Source organism: Mobula birostris, chromosome 14 (genome assembly GCF_030028105.1).
Source record: "Mobula birostris isolate sMobBir1 chromosome 14, sMobBir1.hap1, whole genome shotgun sequence".
In the NCBI taxonomy this organism is placed as follows: domain Eukaryota; kingdom Metazoa; phylum Chordata; class Chondrichthyes; order Myliobatiformes; family Myliobatidae; genus Mobula; species Mobula birostris.
In genome coordinates, this window is record NC_092383.1 from 78586350 (window position 1) to 78601033 (window position 14684).

Here is a 14684-nt window from a genome sequence, read left to right on the forward strand (position 1 = left end):
GTACGTCAATGATTTGGATGATGGAATTGGCGGCTTTGTGGCCACAGTTGTGGACGATACGATGATGGGGGGAGGAAAATTTCTGTTGCAGAAGGACTTTGACATTTTTGGGGAACGGGTAAAAGAGTGGTAGGTGCAAAATAATGTGGGGAACTGCATGGTCATACACTTTGGGAGAAGGAATAAAAGTGTGGACCATCTTGTAAGTAGGAAGAATGTCCAAAAATCAGAGCTGTAGCAGGTCTTGGGAGTCCTCATATACGACTCCTCAAAGGATAACTTGCAGGTTGTGCTGATGGTATGCAAGGCAAATGTAATGTTAGCATTCATTTTGAGAGCACTAGAATACCAAAGCTAGGATGTAATGGTGAGGCTTTATAATGCATTGGTTAGACTGGACTTGGTGTATTGTGAGCAATTTTGGACCTCTTATCTAAAAAAACAATGTGCTGGTCCAAAGGATGCTCTCAAGAATGATCCCAGGAATGAAAAGGTTTGTGGTTTCACCCTTTTTCAGTAAAAGCTAGCTGAACTCCCAATTACAACTTTATCTCATAACTTCAATCTCAGAGATCAATGATGTTTCTCTTTCCACAGATGCCACCTGACCTGCTAGATTTTTCCAGCATTTTTATTCCAGATTCGAAACATGTGCAGTTTCTTTATGATTTTTAGAGGTCCTAACAGTCCAACCTGCAGCTCCAACCACCCTTCCCCTTCCCACCATCTCTGCCAAAAAAATTATTAGGGATGAAAAAGGAAGACATCTCTTTTGATGGACTATGGTCACCTTTTTATTCAGATCCTGGTTATTAACTCACAACTGACCATGTGGCGAATAGAAAGGAGGCCTTTCCCTATCTATTACAGTTATATTTCACCAGTTTACAACAATTACCTGAAAATAATGCATAAGACAATCTAACAGGACAGCGGAGTGAGTGAAATATACCTTTATATTTCCTTTGAGACTTATTTGAGTATTTTATATATGGCCTACGCTATAAAATTGCTGATGAAATACTGTTCACTGTGATAACTGATGCAAATTGATTTAAAAGTTATTAACCCCTTGAGGGTTGTGTTTCCTTTGCATGTTTTGAACATGTGCCTGTTGTCTCTTCTGCATCTGATACCAATCTCACTCCACTGGCGCGTTGCCTGATACAGAAATCAACAGCTGTTTTTCTTTTAATTCTGTTAAATGCTATTTGTGTCTCTTGTTAAATGACAAAATGTTAAAGGTTTGGCAGGCAAAGTCTCTCGGCAAAGTGATGCAGGATAATGTGTGTGCAGCAACAGGAGGGGGCTATTTACTCCCTCTGTTTTTTGAGATCATAACTTTTCTCCATAGCTTTGCACATATCCCTAAAGAAAGTCAAAGTAAGTTTATTATCAAAGTACGTACACTCACTGGCCACTTTATTAGCTACTTCCCGTACTGAACAAAGTGGCCACTGAGTGTATGCTCGTCATTTTTCTGCTGCTGCAGCCCATCCACGTCAATGTTCGACGTGTTGTACGTTTAGAGATGCTCTCCTGCACACCACTGTTGTGTCATTATTTGAATTACTGTCATCTTCCTGTTGGCTTGAACCAGCCTGGCCACTCTCTCCTGACCTCTCTCATTAACAAGACATTTTCACCCACAGAACTGCCGCTCAATGCATGTTTTTCTTTGCGCCATTTTCTGTAAACTCTAGGGACTGTTATGCGTGAAAATCCCAGGAGATCAGCAGTTTCTGAGAAACTCAAACCAACCTGTCCGGCACCAACAATCATTCCACAGTCAAAGTCGCTTGGATCACATTTCTTCTCCATTCTGATGTTTGGTCTGAACAATAACTGAACCTCTTGACCATGTCTGCATGCTTTTATGCATTGAGTTGCTCCCACATGATTGGCTGATTAGATTGCACGAAGTGCATGAATGAGCACATGTACGGGTGATTTAATAAAGTGGCCACTGCGTGTTTATGTCCCCATATGCTACCCTGGGATTAATTTTCTTGCAGGCATTCACAATGCTACAAAGAAATACAATAGAATCAATGAAACCCTACACAGACACTGCCAAACAGTCAATGTGCAAAATAAAGCAAACTGTGCTAATAGAGAAAAAATAGTAGGTAAGTAGTAGATAAATAATGCTGAGAATATGAACTGTAGAGTCCTTGAAAATTAGTTGATAGTTGTGGAATTAGTGTTGAGGTGAGTGAGGTTGTCCATACTGGTTCAGCAGCCTGATGGTTAAAGGGTAATAACTTCCTGAACCTGGTGGTGTGCGTCCTGAGGCTCCTGTAACTCCTTCCTGATGGCAACAGCGAGAAGAAAGGCCCTGAATGGCGGGGGACCTTGCTGATAGGCGCTGCCTTCTAGTGGCAGTGCTCTGGGTAGATGTGCTCGATGGCCAGAAGGACTTTTCCTGCAGTGGTCTTGGCCATATCCACTACTTTTTGTAGGCTTTTCCCTTCATGGGCAGTGGTGTTTTCATATCAGGCCATGCCAAATTTTTGGCTCTTAACAGTTGATCAGGTGTCCCCTAATGGTGCAGTTTATAACAGGTACTGTTGGAACTGTGGTCATGCTGGCAAACCGAGTATTCAATTAAGCTTCTGATTTGCGCCTTGTAGTTGGTTGTCCATTGTATCCATTTGGCTGGTCAAGTTCCATTATATAATGGATTCCCATAGAAGTTTTCTCTCCCTCCTTGTCTTGGCTCCATCATGTTCAATACATGATCACTTTACAGCTATTTATTCTCTGGGGAATCAAACAAACTTTTTACAATCTATCATACTTAAACTGTGTAAGCAAACCTTTTTATCAATAAGTGGTCAATTGGAGAATGGGAACATTCATCTGTGGGAAGTGAAGGAAATTGAGTGTAAATACATTGTCACCATTGCACCAATGGCACAGATAGGACTAGCCAAGTATAAGAGATCTGATCTGATCTATCTGATGTTGAATTGTGTAACTCCTGAGGGAGGAAACCTTCAATTAGAAGAAAATTAGACACAGACAGGAGACAAACTGGGACAAGAAGGCAACCATAATTCAGCATGCAATCTTGGCTTAGATTTGAAAATTATTTGCAGATTGGTATTTCCAACAGCAAATAATGCTTTTATCTCACTAAGGGATTCACTTACAGTATATCTGTAACTAATAAATATTGATAGTTATTTTCTTTATAGCAATGGCATTTTACCTTTCAGATAATTAATTGCCTTGATATCAATAAATAATTAGTCTGGATACTAATAACTATTAAATAATATTAGTTCATCTAATAATGTTAATTGCATCAATTATTTATGCTGTTCATTTATAGCTCTATCAAAAACTTTTAAATCATGCCTTATCCCAATAATTAATGATCTTCAATAATTAAGTCATATCAAATCTTCTCTGAATAAATAAAGCCTTGACATCAATAACTAATAGCTACCCATCAATAATTAAGATCTTGAGATCGACGACTGCTAAGTTACTCTAAATAATTAATACATTTTTACTGATAGCTAATAGCTTTTCCTCAATAATGAATCCATTTGCTTAATAATTAGTTCTTTTCTATCAATTATTAATCTCATTACTTCAAGGATTGCTCTTCCATTAATAACTAACTTGCTTATACCACCAAACACAGCAATAAATGGGGAAAGAGTTAAGGGCTGAAAAAGAAAACAGATTTTTGCTGAATGGTTGACAAATTTTAAATCTCGAGCTGGCTCCTTCAATCATTAGACTGGTCGAGTAGACCACAGGGCTACAGTGTTACTTTTCTCTGGATTTAAGCATAATATTACAATTATTCCAATACTAGTTCTGCTAATGTTGCTTCATGGCTCACCGTCCTGCCGCATCGATTATTGTGGAGATTCATCAGTGCCCTGGCATCTTTCTCCTTCTTCTCCTTGGCATCCACAAAGGCTTTGGAAAACTTTATTCCATAGTTTATGTTGTCGCTGCAGCCTCCCCAGTCGAATTCCCCTCTCGAGTCGCGGGCCTTGCCCCTCTTCCGTGGGTCACAGCCGCAGGTATTCAGGTCCCCTTGGCTACAGGCTCGTGTGATGGCATACACAACCCCAGCAGAGGATATGGCATAGACAAAAGCAGCCTCCCGGCTACCTGAAGCGGAGAGGAGGAAATAGTGAGAACAATGTTAGATTTAGACTGTAGCAATTAACCGTGCCTTCTTCCTGTACAGCAAGGCAGAGGAACAATTAGTCCTGGCTTGATATCTATTACGAGGGGTGATTGATAAGTTTGTGGCCTACGGTAGACGGAGTCAATTTTAGAAAACCGAGCACATATATTTTTCAACATAGTCCCCTCCTACATTTACACACTTAGTCCAGCGGTCGTGGAGCATACGGATCCCTTCTTTGTAGAAGTCGGCATCTTGGACCTCCAGAAATTGGTCCACAGCAGGGGTGATTGACACGTTCGTGGCTTAAGGTAGAAGGAGATGTTATTAACTTCAAACTTTCTGCATAATCACTCAAAGAGTTGAACTGCAAATGCATGTAACGAAAGCTGTATAACTCACCTCCTTCTACCTTAGGCCACAAACTTATCAATCACCCCTGCTGTGGACCACTTTCTGGAGGTCCAAGATACCGACTGCTACAAAGAAGGGCTCCACGACTGCTGGACTAAGTGTGTAAATGTAGGAGGGGACTATGTTGAAAAATAAATGTGCTAGGTTTTCTAAAATTGACTCCTTCTACCTTAGGCCACGAACTTATCAATCACCCCTCGCATTTTATTCACAGATATGAGCAGCACTACCAAGGTCAGCACGTAGTATCTATCCCTGGCAGTCATTGAGAAGATGTTGGAGGGGCTTCTTGAACTTTTGCCATTTGTCGGATGATCTGATCCAGCTGGTAACAGTGTAAATAAGCTTTGGTAGACCAGCGATGATCAGGCTACTTCTAAATGTGCAAAAGTAAAAAGTAAGAAGACATAAAATTAAAGCTACACCAATCTGCCATAACATCAGGAAGCTGTGATTGTTGGGATACTGAAGCAATCCTGGAAGAGGCTTTGTTTTTTGTTTGGCTCCATATCCCTTTAAACCCCTCCAATCTAATGTGGTAATGTGAACACAGTCACTGGAGAGACGCAGCTTGTAGATATGAAGTAGTCTTTTATTCGACAAAAGGAGACACAGCAGGCATGGTACTGAGATCCTTTCAGAGGAAGAGATCTATTCAACCCAACATTACATGACATTTTATATGTTAAAGATCAAAGGACAATTCTATATTTACAATATATCTACAATACTTCCTTTGAATTGCTTATAAGTTTCATACCTCCTCCTTCGCACCCACACTATAGACACCCAAAATGAATGCTAAATCAATATAGTCTAGTTTTTTAATTAACTGCTGTTCATACCCCTAGGAAACTATTGTCCAGAGCTACATTTTAAAATTAATCTACAGTCCACATTCAGGTCTAAACATTGTTTACTGAAGTTAGCTGCTGAAGTTAATATTTTGCCATGAATATGCTATATGAATAGTCTAGAATATGCTCTAACATCCAAACGCCTTTTAAATGTTATTAAATTATTGGCCTAACGCAGGCAAGTGGGACCACCTTAGTGGACACCATGGTCAGTATAATGTTTTGTAACTCCAAAATATTAAACTGTTTCCATGCTGTAAGACACTATGACCAGGGAAAATGAACACTTGAAAGATTAATAACTTGAAATATTAACTCCTTTTCTTCTTTTACAAATGGTGTTTGACCTGCTGTGTACTTTTACTCTTGATTTTGTTTTAATTTTTGGCTTTGTGGGTTGGAACCAAGGCAGAGAAACTATGTGGAAGGCCTAGAGCAGCCTTGATCTGTTTGAATTGTGGAGTAAGATTAAGTTGCTGGATTGTCTTCACCCGTTCTTGGATGTAGTGTTAGCAGGGCTCTTTTGTGTTGTTGCATCTCTAAGTAAAGAGACAAAAATAGACTATAAACACAACATTCTTTATGGAAGACAGTAATTTTCAACTAAACGGCCATATCTATGTGCCATTATGGATCATTAGTTATACTGGGGATAGATGTCAGTTCTTATAGATTATCCAAATGAATGAACCATCTCAACTTGTGAGATGATTCACAGTGCTCTTAGGTAGGGAGTTCTGGGACACTTTCTCAATGTCAAAGTATTCAGTGGCTCAGAGGACAGGAGATGATTGAAATGGGACCTTTTCTGGTTTGCTTCTGGTGACTCGTGTATTGCCACATGGGTCGGTGTCGGGACTGCTTCTTTTCACGTTGGATGTCAACGATTTGGTTGAAGGAACTGATCGCTTTGTGGCCAAGTTTGTGGACGATATGAAGATAAGTGGAAGGACAGTTCGTGCTGAGGAAGCAGGGAATCTGAAAAAGGACATAGACACTGGAGAGTGTAAAAAGAAATGGCAGATGGAATATAGTATAGGGAAATGCATGTCCATTCACTTTGGCAGAAGGAATAAAGGTGTGGACTATTTTGTAAAATGGGAAGAAAATTCAAAAATCCAATGTGCAGAGGGACTTGTGAGTCCTTGTGCAGGATTCCTTGAAGGTTAACTTGTTGGTTAAATCAGTGGTAAGGAAGGCAAATGCAATGTTAGCATCTATTTTAAGAGGACTGGAACATAAAACAAGGATGTAATGCTAAGGCTTTATAAGGCATTGGTCTGGTAGCACTTGGAGTATTGAGAGCAGTTTTGGGCCCCTTATCTAAGGATGTGCTGGCAGATGTGAAAGGATGTGTTGGAGAGGGCCCAGAGGAGGTTCACAAGAATGATCCCCGTAATGAAAGGGTCAACATTTGAGGAATGTTTAGCTCTGGGCTGGTATTCATTAGAGTTCAGCAGGCTGAGAGCAGATCTCATTGAAACCTATCGAATATTGAAAGGTCTGGATAGAGAGGATGTGGAGAGAATGTTTCCTATGGTGGCGAGTCTAGGACCAGAGGGCACAGCCTCAGAGTTGAAGGATGTCCATTTACAACAAAGATGAGGAAAAATTTCTTTAGCCAGAGCGTGGTGAATCAGTGGAATTATTTGCCACATACAGCTGGGCAGGCCAAGTCATTGGGGATGTTTAAGGCAGAGGTTGATAGATTCCTAAGTAATCAGGAAGTCAAAAGTTATGGGGAGAAGGCGGAATGGAGTTGAGAGGGGTAATAGATCAGCCATGTGAAATGGCAGAGCAGACCTGATGGGCTGAATGGCCTAATTCTACTCCTCGGTCTTATTATGGTCTTAAAGGTCATCAACCTGTAGCATTAACAGTTTCCTTCTCCACGGGTGCCGTCTGCCCTGTTGAGTATCTGCGGTATTCTCTGTTTTTATTTTAGATGTGATGATATTTCCTTGCACCTGCTGCACTTGCACTTCTTTGTGGTAGAGGTCAGGGATTTGAGAGGCGCTGCCAAAGAGTCTCTGACAGGGAGGGAAGTGAAACTTTCACAGGGATAGATGGATTACTCTGCAAGGTTATGGGCACCATGAAGCAGTTTTCTTGTTCTCATTAACCACAATCATACTGTCTCCTTCTCACAGGGCTGGAGGACAAAGTCATTAGGCCTAAAAAAAGAGGTGGCTGACACCAGGAGAAGGGATACGGTTTCTTCTATCTATTTAAACTTGACCTGCAATAATTTCAACAGTGTTTTCAAAACCGCAAAAATATTGACCACAATCAGAAGCCAGAAAACTGAGCATCAAAGGCATTGACCAATTATTCCCGATCAGAGTGATAAAGAAACCTGTAACGTAACTCATTATTACTTATTTGCATTTCAGGATTTGAGCCTTTACTGACAAGGCCAATGTCCATTGCCTATCCCGCCCTGATCTTGATCTTGCCAGCCATCGCAGAATTAACTACATTGATCTGTTTGAAGTCATAGAATAGACCAGGTAAGGAGAGCAGGTTCCCTCTTAGGAAAAACATTAATGAATTAATTGTGTTTTTTTAAAAAACATTTTTCATATGATTAGCTTTGAAGAAAACTACTTCTTAAGTACCATGGGTGGCACTGTAGGAAAGCAGTTAGTAACACTATGGTAGCGCCAGTGACCCAGGTTCAATTCCTCCCTGCTGTCTGTAAAGAGCTTGTACGTTTACCCCATGCCCATGTGGTTTCCTCCGGGTGCTCTGGTTTCCTCCCACATTCCAAAGGCATACAGGTTAGGGTTAGTAAGTTGTGGGCGTGCTACACTGACATCGGAAACATGGCGACACTTGCGGTCTCCCTCCGGCACGTCCTCAGACTGCGTTGGTTGTTGCTGCAAATGACCCATGAAACAGTAAGTTTTGATGTTTCATTGTATAATAAAACTAATCTTTAAATTATTAATTGAAGTTCAGTTCCACAGTTTCCGTGGCTGGATTTGAATGCTAATCTGGATTATTTATTCTATAATCCTGACTCCACTGTTTGCTTTAAACACAGGCATAGGTTCAAAATCTTTCAGCATAGAAACACTAAGGTGCAATTTAATATTTAACACTGGAATTACAAGGGCATCTATAAACTGAAATGTTTAATAGCATTTGTTTTAACCAGCACTTAAACCGGGGCATTAGAGACATTTAATTTCTTTCCATTTTTCCCACACACAGAGCTTCACCATTTATTTTCTCATGAAAGGTGTCAAGCTGCACTTACATAATTTATTGAAGGCATCTAACTGTTAACATAGAAGCGTAAACAGCAGTAAATCTGTGGCAGTGCCTCATTCACTGCGAGGCATGTTATGTCACGCCCTGATTCCACATCGCATTCTGGGCTTTGCTGCACCGTGCTAACACTATAATTTCACCCAGTTCCACTCTCACCATCTTTTATTCCTTATTCACTCCCTTTATGTGCAGGATCGCTGGAAAAGGCTGATATTTATTGTCCATCCTTAATCGCATTTGTGAAAGTAGCCATGAGCCACTTTGCTGAACCATTGAACCTCATCTGGAGAGGATATTCCCACAGTCAGTCAGGAGTTCCAGGATTTAGTCCTAAGGGCAATGAAGGAGGAATAAAATATTCCCATGTCTGGGTGATGTGGTAGTCCTGACGAAGGGCCTTGGCCCAATATATCGACCGTTTCTTCCTCTCTAGATGTGGCCTGGCCTGCTGTGTTCCTCCAGCTTTTTGTGTGTTGCCCTGGATTTCCAGCATCTGCAGGATCTCTTGTGCCTATGATGTGGTGACCTGAGTGTGGACCTGCAACAGGCCCTGGGTAGAGTCCCCCCTCCTGTGTTGTTGCTGAGTGATAAGTTCTGGGAGGTTGCTGCAGTGTATCTTATAGATGGTGCCCACTGCATCCATGATGCATCGGTGACGAAAGGAGTTAATGCTCGGGGAGTGAATCACCTTCTCGGTTGTAGCTTCTATCCTGTACTGTAGCTGCTACATGTTTGTTTCCAGGTGTTAGCTACAGAACCAGCAAAAACTGCCTTTTTAACATCTTCCCTTTCCCCTTTTTCTTATTACCTTGCATTCCTAATGTAAAAGCCTTTCCATGAAACAGTAACTTATTTTGCATCATCCAGGAAACAACAGGCCTTCTATGTAATTTCATTTTATGTTTGTATTCTTCGGGAGTTTTCTTTTGAAGACACGGAGCACACCTACAAGGAGTGCTGCTGTAAGAAAGCAGCATCCATTATTAAGGGCACCTACCATCCAAGCCAAGCTCTTTTCTCACTACTGCCATTGGGAAGGAGGTACCAGAGCCTTGGGTCCCACTCCATCAGCTTTAGGCAACACTCACAACATGCTGGAGGAACTCAGCAGGTCGGGCAGCATCCGTGGAAACGATCAGTCAATGTTTTGGGCTGGAGCCCTTCGTCAGGACCTGCTGACTGATCGTTTCCACGAATGCTGCCCGACCTGCTGAGTTCCTCCAGCGTGTTGTGAGTGTTGCTTTGACCCCAGCATCTGTAGATTATTTTGTGTTTACCATCAGGTTTAAGAACAGTTACTACCTTCCAACCATTAGGCTCCTGAACCAGCATGGATAACTTCCTTCTCCTCACAAACTACAGACTCACTTTCAAGGTCTCTACGACTCATGTCGCCAAAATTAGAGTTAGAGTTATGATCTATATATGTCTTTTTTTGTATTTGCACAGTTTGTCTTTTGCATATTGATCGTTTGTTTATGTTTGTGTGTAACTTTTAATTGATTCTATTGTATTTCTTTGTTCTACTGTGAATGTCTGCAAGAAAATCAATCTCAGGGTAGTATGTGGTAACATACATGTACTTTGGTAATAAACTTCCTTTGAACTTTGAACATTTTTCCTCTGAATGTATTATCAGACTCCTGTTGATACCTCACTTAGTTTGCTGTTCTACACTTTTGTGTGACAACATAGTTAATGTAGAAATAAATTTGTTATCACACTATGTCACTATATACTACCCTGAGATTCATTTTCTTACAGGCATTTATAGGAAAATAAAAAAAAATGATAGAATTTATGAAAAGCTATAAATGCACTAAGCCTGACAAACAACCAATGTGCAAAAGACAAATTTTGCAAATACCTGTAATTAAAAAAAATAAGAACACAAGTTGTAGAGTCCTTGAAAGTAAGTCTGTAGGTTGTGGAATTGGTTTAGTGTTGTGGTGAGTGAGGTTGCCTACAGTGATTCAGGAGCCTGATGGTTGTAGGGTAATAACTGTTCCTGAACTTGGTGTTGTGGGATCTAAGGCTCCTGTACCTCCTGCCTGATGGTGGTAGTGAGAAGACAGCATGGCCTGGTTGGTAGGGGTCCTTGATGATGGATGATGCTTGCAGTGCTCCATGTAAATGTGCTCAGTGGTGAGAAGGGTGTTTCCTGTGACGGACTGGGCTGTATTCACTACTTTTTCTCTCTATTCTGGGGCATTGATGTTTCCATACCAACCCATGATACAACCAGTTAGGATACTCTCTACTGTGCACTTATAGAAGTTCATCAAAGTTTTTGGTGACATGGCAAACCTAAGCAAACCTCTAAGAAAGTAGAGATGCTGTTGACAGTTAAATGACAAAAGACTTTTTGTTTGCAAGGAACCTTCATTATGAAGCCACAGGTTTCTCTCACCCAGAATTTGTCACTTATTCTCAGCATCTGTTATCATTGACCAATCAAGGAGAGTAAACTCAAAAGTTATTCCACAGAGACAGTCGTTGAGTGGGAACGTGGTCGGTCTGTGGAATTAAATATGCTTAATTTAAATATGTGGGTAGATTTCTCTCAGGTAATAACATATTGGAATGCAGATGTGTGTAGTTCTGGTCACCTACCTACAGAAAGACATTTATTTAATTATTTATTGGAAATAGCCCCTTCCGGCCCTTCGAGCCACGCTGCCCAGCAATCCCCCAATTTAATCCGCGCCAAATCATGGGACAATTTACAATGACCAATTAGCCTACCAACTGGTACGTCTTTGGACTGTGGGAGGAAACTGGAGCACCCGGAGGAAACCCATGCAGTCACGGGGAGAACGTACAAACTGCTTTCAGGCAGCGGTTGGATTGAAAAATAAGATTGAAAAAGTAAAATTGAAAAAGAGAAAATTTGCAAGATGTTGACAGTTCTTGTGGACCTGAATTATAGGGAGAGGTTAAATAGGTTTGGTCTTTATTCCCTGGAACGTAGGAGAATGAGGGAAGATCTTCTATTGAGGTACTATACAAAATTATGAAGGATATAGATAGGGTAAGTGCAAGAAGGCTTTTTCCACTGATGTTGGGTGAGACTAAAACTAGAGGTCATAGGTACTGAATGAAAGGTGAAATATTTAAGGGGAATCTGAAGGGGAAACGTCTTCACTTAGTGGGTGGTGCAAGTGTGGAACCAGCTGCCAGAGGAAATGGTGGATGAACTGTACGTTTGATTGCAAAATTTAAAAGTATTTTTGCTAGGTACATGGATAGGAGGGGCCTGAAGGGCTTTGGTCCAGGTGCGGATCAATGGGACGAGGTAGAATAACAATCTGGCACAGACTAGGTATACTTAAAGGCCTGTTTCTGTGCTGTGGTGCTCTATGGCTCTATAACGCTATGTAGGTTGAGACATATAACTTGCAGTCAATGTTGGTGCTTGTGATTTCTTAGCCAAAAATGGGTTGGAGTGATTAATAAGGCATTTCCTAAGGGCACTTTTTCATTGTCCAGAACCCCACCACCAACAAACACAGAAGGCGTGGGCAAACCCTTCAGGAGAGGACACGTGAATGGTACTAATGAATGGATTGAATTAATAGTACAATGAATGTAGAGAAAAACATATCCCAATTGCATTTACTGCATGTGTTATGAACCAAATATATTTTTGGAAAAAGAATTTAAGCTGTTTTCTAAGGAACAGAGATAGATAATTTAGTGAGGGAAATTCAGAAATTAGAAGCCTGGCAACCATAGGGAAGACCCTACTGCAGGGAGAGCGAATTGAAGGAAAAGTTCATGAATATGCAGAGTAGGGAGGTATATCACCAATGTGTGGAGACGAGGGATTAGACTGATTAGAAGTCATTGGTTTAATTAGTTCAACACAACATTGTGGGCCAAATGGCCTGCGTTGAGCTGTACTGTTCAATGACAGGAGAGAGAATTGGAGGAAATAAAAGAGCACTTGGAAATTTTCAAGGCAAGAGGATGTTACAGAGAGGGAGGGATGGGGCTTTGGATAGATTGAACACAAGAACCTGAATTTTAAACTACTTTTTCTTCCTACCATCGCCAACAGTGATGAGACGGCCTACAGAGAGGATTTGGAAGAGCTTGAAGCCTGGTACCAGACAAAAAACCTCTTCCTCAATGTTAACAAGATAAAGGAGATGGTTATCAACTTCAGGAGAACTCTCAGCACTCACACCCTTCTTTACATTGGTTTCAAACTCCTGGGAGTGCACATCTCGTACAACCTCTCATGGTCCCGGAACACATCCTACACAATCAAGAAAGCTCACCAGCACCTCTGCTTTCTGAGGAGGCTGAAGAGAGCTAGACTATGCACTTCCATACTGATGTCTGCGCAGTAGCGAGTATCCTAACATACTGTATTACAGCATAGTATGGAAACAGCACTGCGACGGACAGGAAGGCTCTACAGCAGGTAGTCAGAGCTGCCCTATGCATCACCAGCACCACCTTACCACCTCCCCCCCCAATCAATGACATATGTACAGAAAGGTAGCAGAAGTAAGCCAGCAATGTAATGAAGGATCCCACCTTCCCTGCTCATGGACTGTTTGTCCCACTCCCATCAGGGAGGAGGCTACATAGCATCCATACCAGGGCCACCAGACTCAAAAACAGTTACTTTCTCCAAGCACTAAAGCTGATCTACACCTCCACCCACTAACCCACCCCACCACCACTACCTTATCATTTCCTGTCCGAGTCAACTTTTGTACACGCTCTAAACATTCTTGAATTGAATCAGAGAGGAGGGATAGGAGTTTGAAGGCACACTGTCAACGTTATAGGAACAGCTTGTTCCTCTCCACCACCAGATGTCTGAATGGACAATGAACCAACCCATGAACACTACCTCACTATTTTTGCTCTCTTTTTGCATTACCTATCAATTAAAAATGTTATCTATTTGTTAATGTTTCATAGTATTTTTTTATGTATTGCACTGTACTGCTGCTTCAAAACAAATTTCATGTCGTATGTTAGTGATATTAAACCTGACTGTGATTCATATCTTTAGATATCCACCAAAGCAAAAATGCCAGGCTTGAAAATTCTGACCGACTCCGACATGCACAGCCATCCGAAGGAGAAAGCTGCAGGTTCCCAAACCTCATTCGGTGAAGAAAGTGCTTGGTGATTTCAATCCTGGGAAATGCATTTCCGATGTCCCTCAAGTGAGTTTCACTCAGAGAGGAAATCATCTATACTATCGACTCCCTTTATCATTTTGAACATCTCGATTTGATTAATCTGAAACCCCCGTTTTGCCTGGTTTAGATGTCACTGTGCTTGGCCATAGCAACCCTTAAAGAAATATAAAGTGAGGACTAACACTGGGGTAGCATTAAAGCCTTTACCTTCGTGGTTTCTGACTGGGCCCTATGCAAATCACTTCAGCCAGTTACTGCTTGAATTATCTCTGTTTGACTTTTCACCAGTTTGCCTCTGGAAATATTTACATCTCTTATTACTGTTTACACATCTCGACACAAAGGCATGCTCCAACCAGTGACTTTAGGAGATGAGTCCTCTGCCTGAGCGCTTGTAAAGCATGTATTCTCTCTCTTGCCCTGTTCAGATCTGTTTACTCAGTGATGAAACTACAGTTGTTGATCAAAACAGTACTGACGAAGCATTCTTGGTGTTTTTTTCCACTGGACTTACCCATACATGGAACCAAAATTTTTGTGTCTCTGGACTTTCCTCTGGAAAACAACATGATCCCCTTAAGGTCTAAACAACAAAGATTTTCATTTATATAGTGCTGTTCATGACATTGTACTCAAGTCTTTTACACTTATAAAGAACTACTTGGGTGAAGTCATTACTATAACATAGCAAATACAAAGGTTGATTTGCGCTTAGCAAGATTTCATAAACCCACTCACTGGGCCTGATGAAGGGTCTCAGCCTGAAATGTTGACTGTTTATTCCTCTCCATAGATGCTGCCTGACCTGCTGAGTTC

General features: G+C 41.2%; 1 protein-coding gene across 2 annotated transcripts in view; it reads right to left on the reverse strand.

Moving 5' to 3' along the window:
- Window positions 1–14684, reverse strand: part of wnt2bb (wingless-type MMTV integration site family, member 2Bb) — a 115754-nt gene that overhangs the window by 86348 nt on the left and 14722 nt on the right. For both annotated transcript variants that reach the window (XR_011889120.1, XM_072278728.1), the window contains exon 3: window positions 3860–4137. Coding sequence is in view for 1 of the 2 variants with exons in the window: in XM_072278728.1 (XP_072134829.1) it covers window positions 3860–4137 (278 nt within the window). In the remaining variant the exon portion in view is untranslated. The remainder of the gene's footprint in view (window positions 1–3859; window positions 4138–14684) is intronic.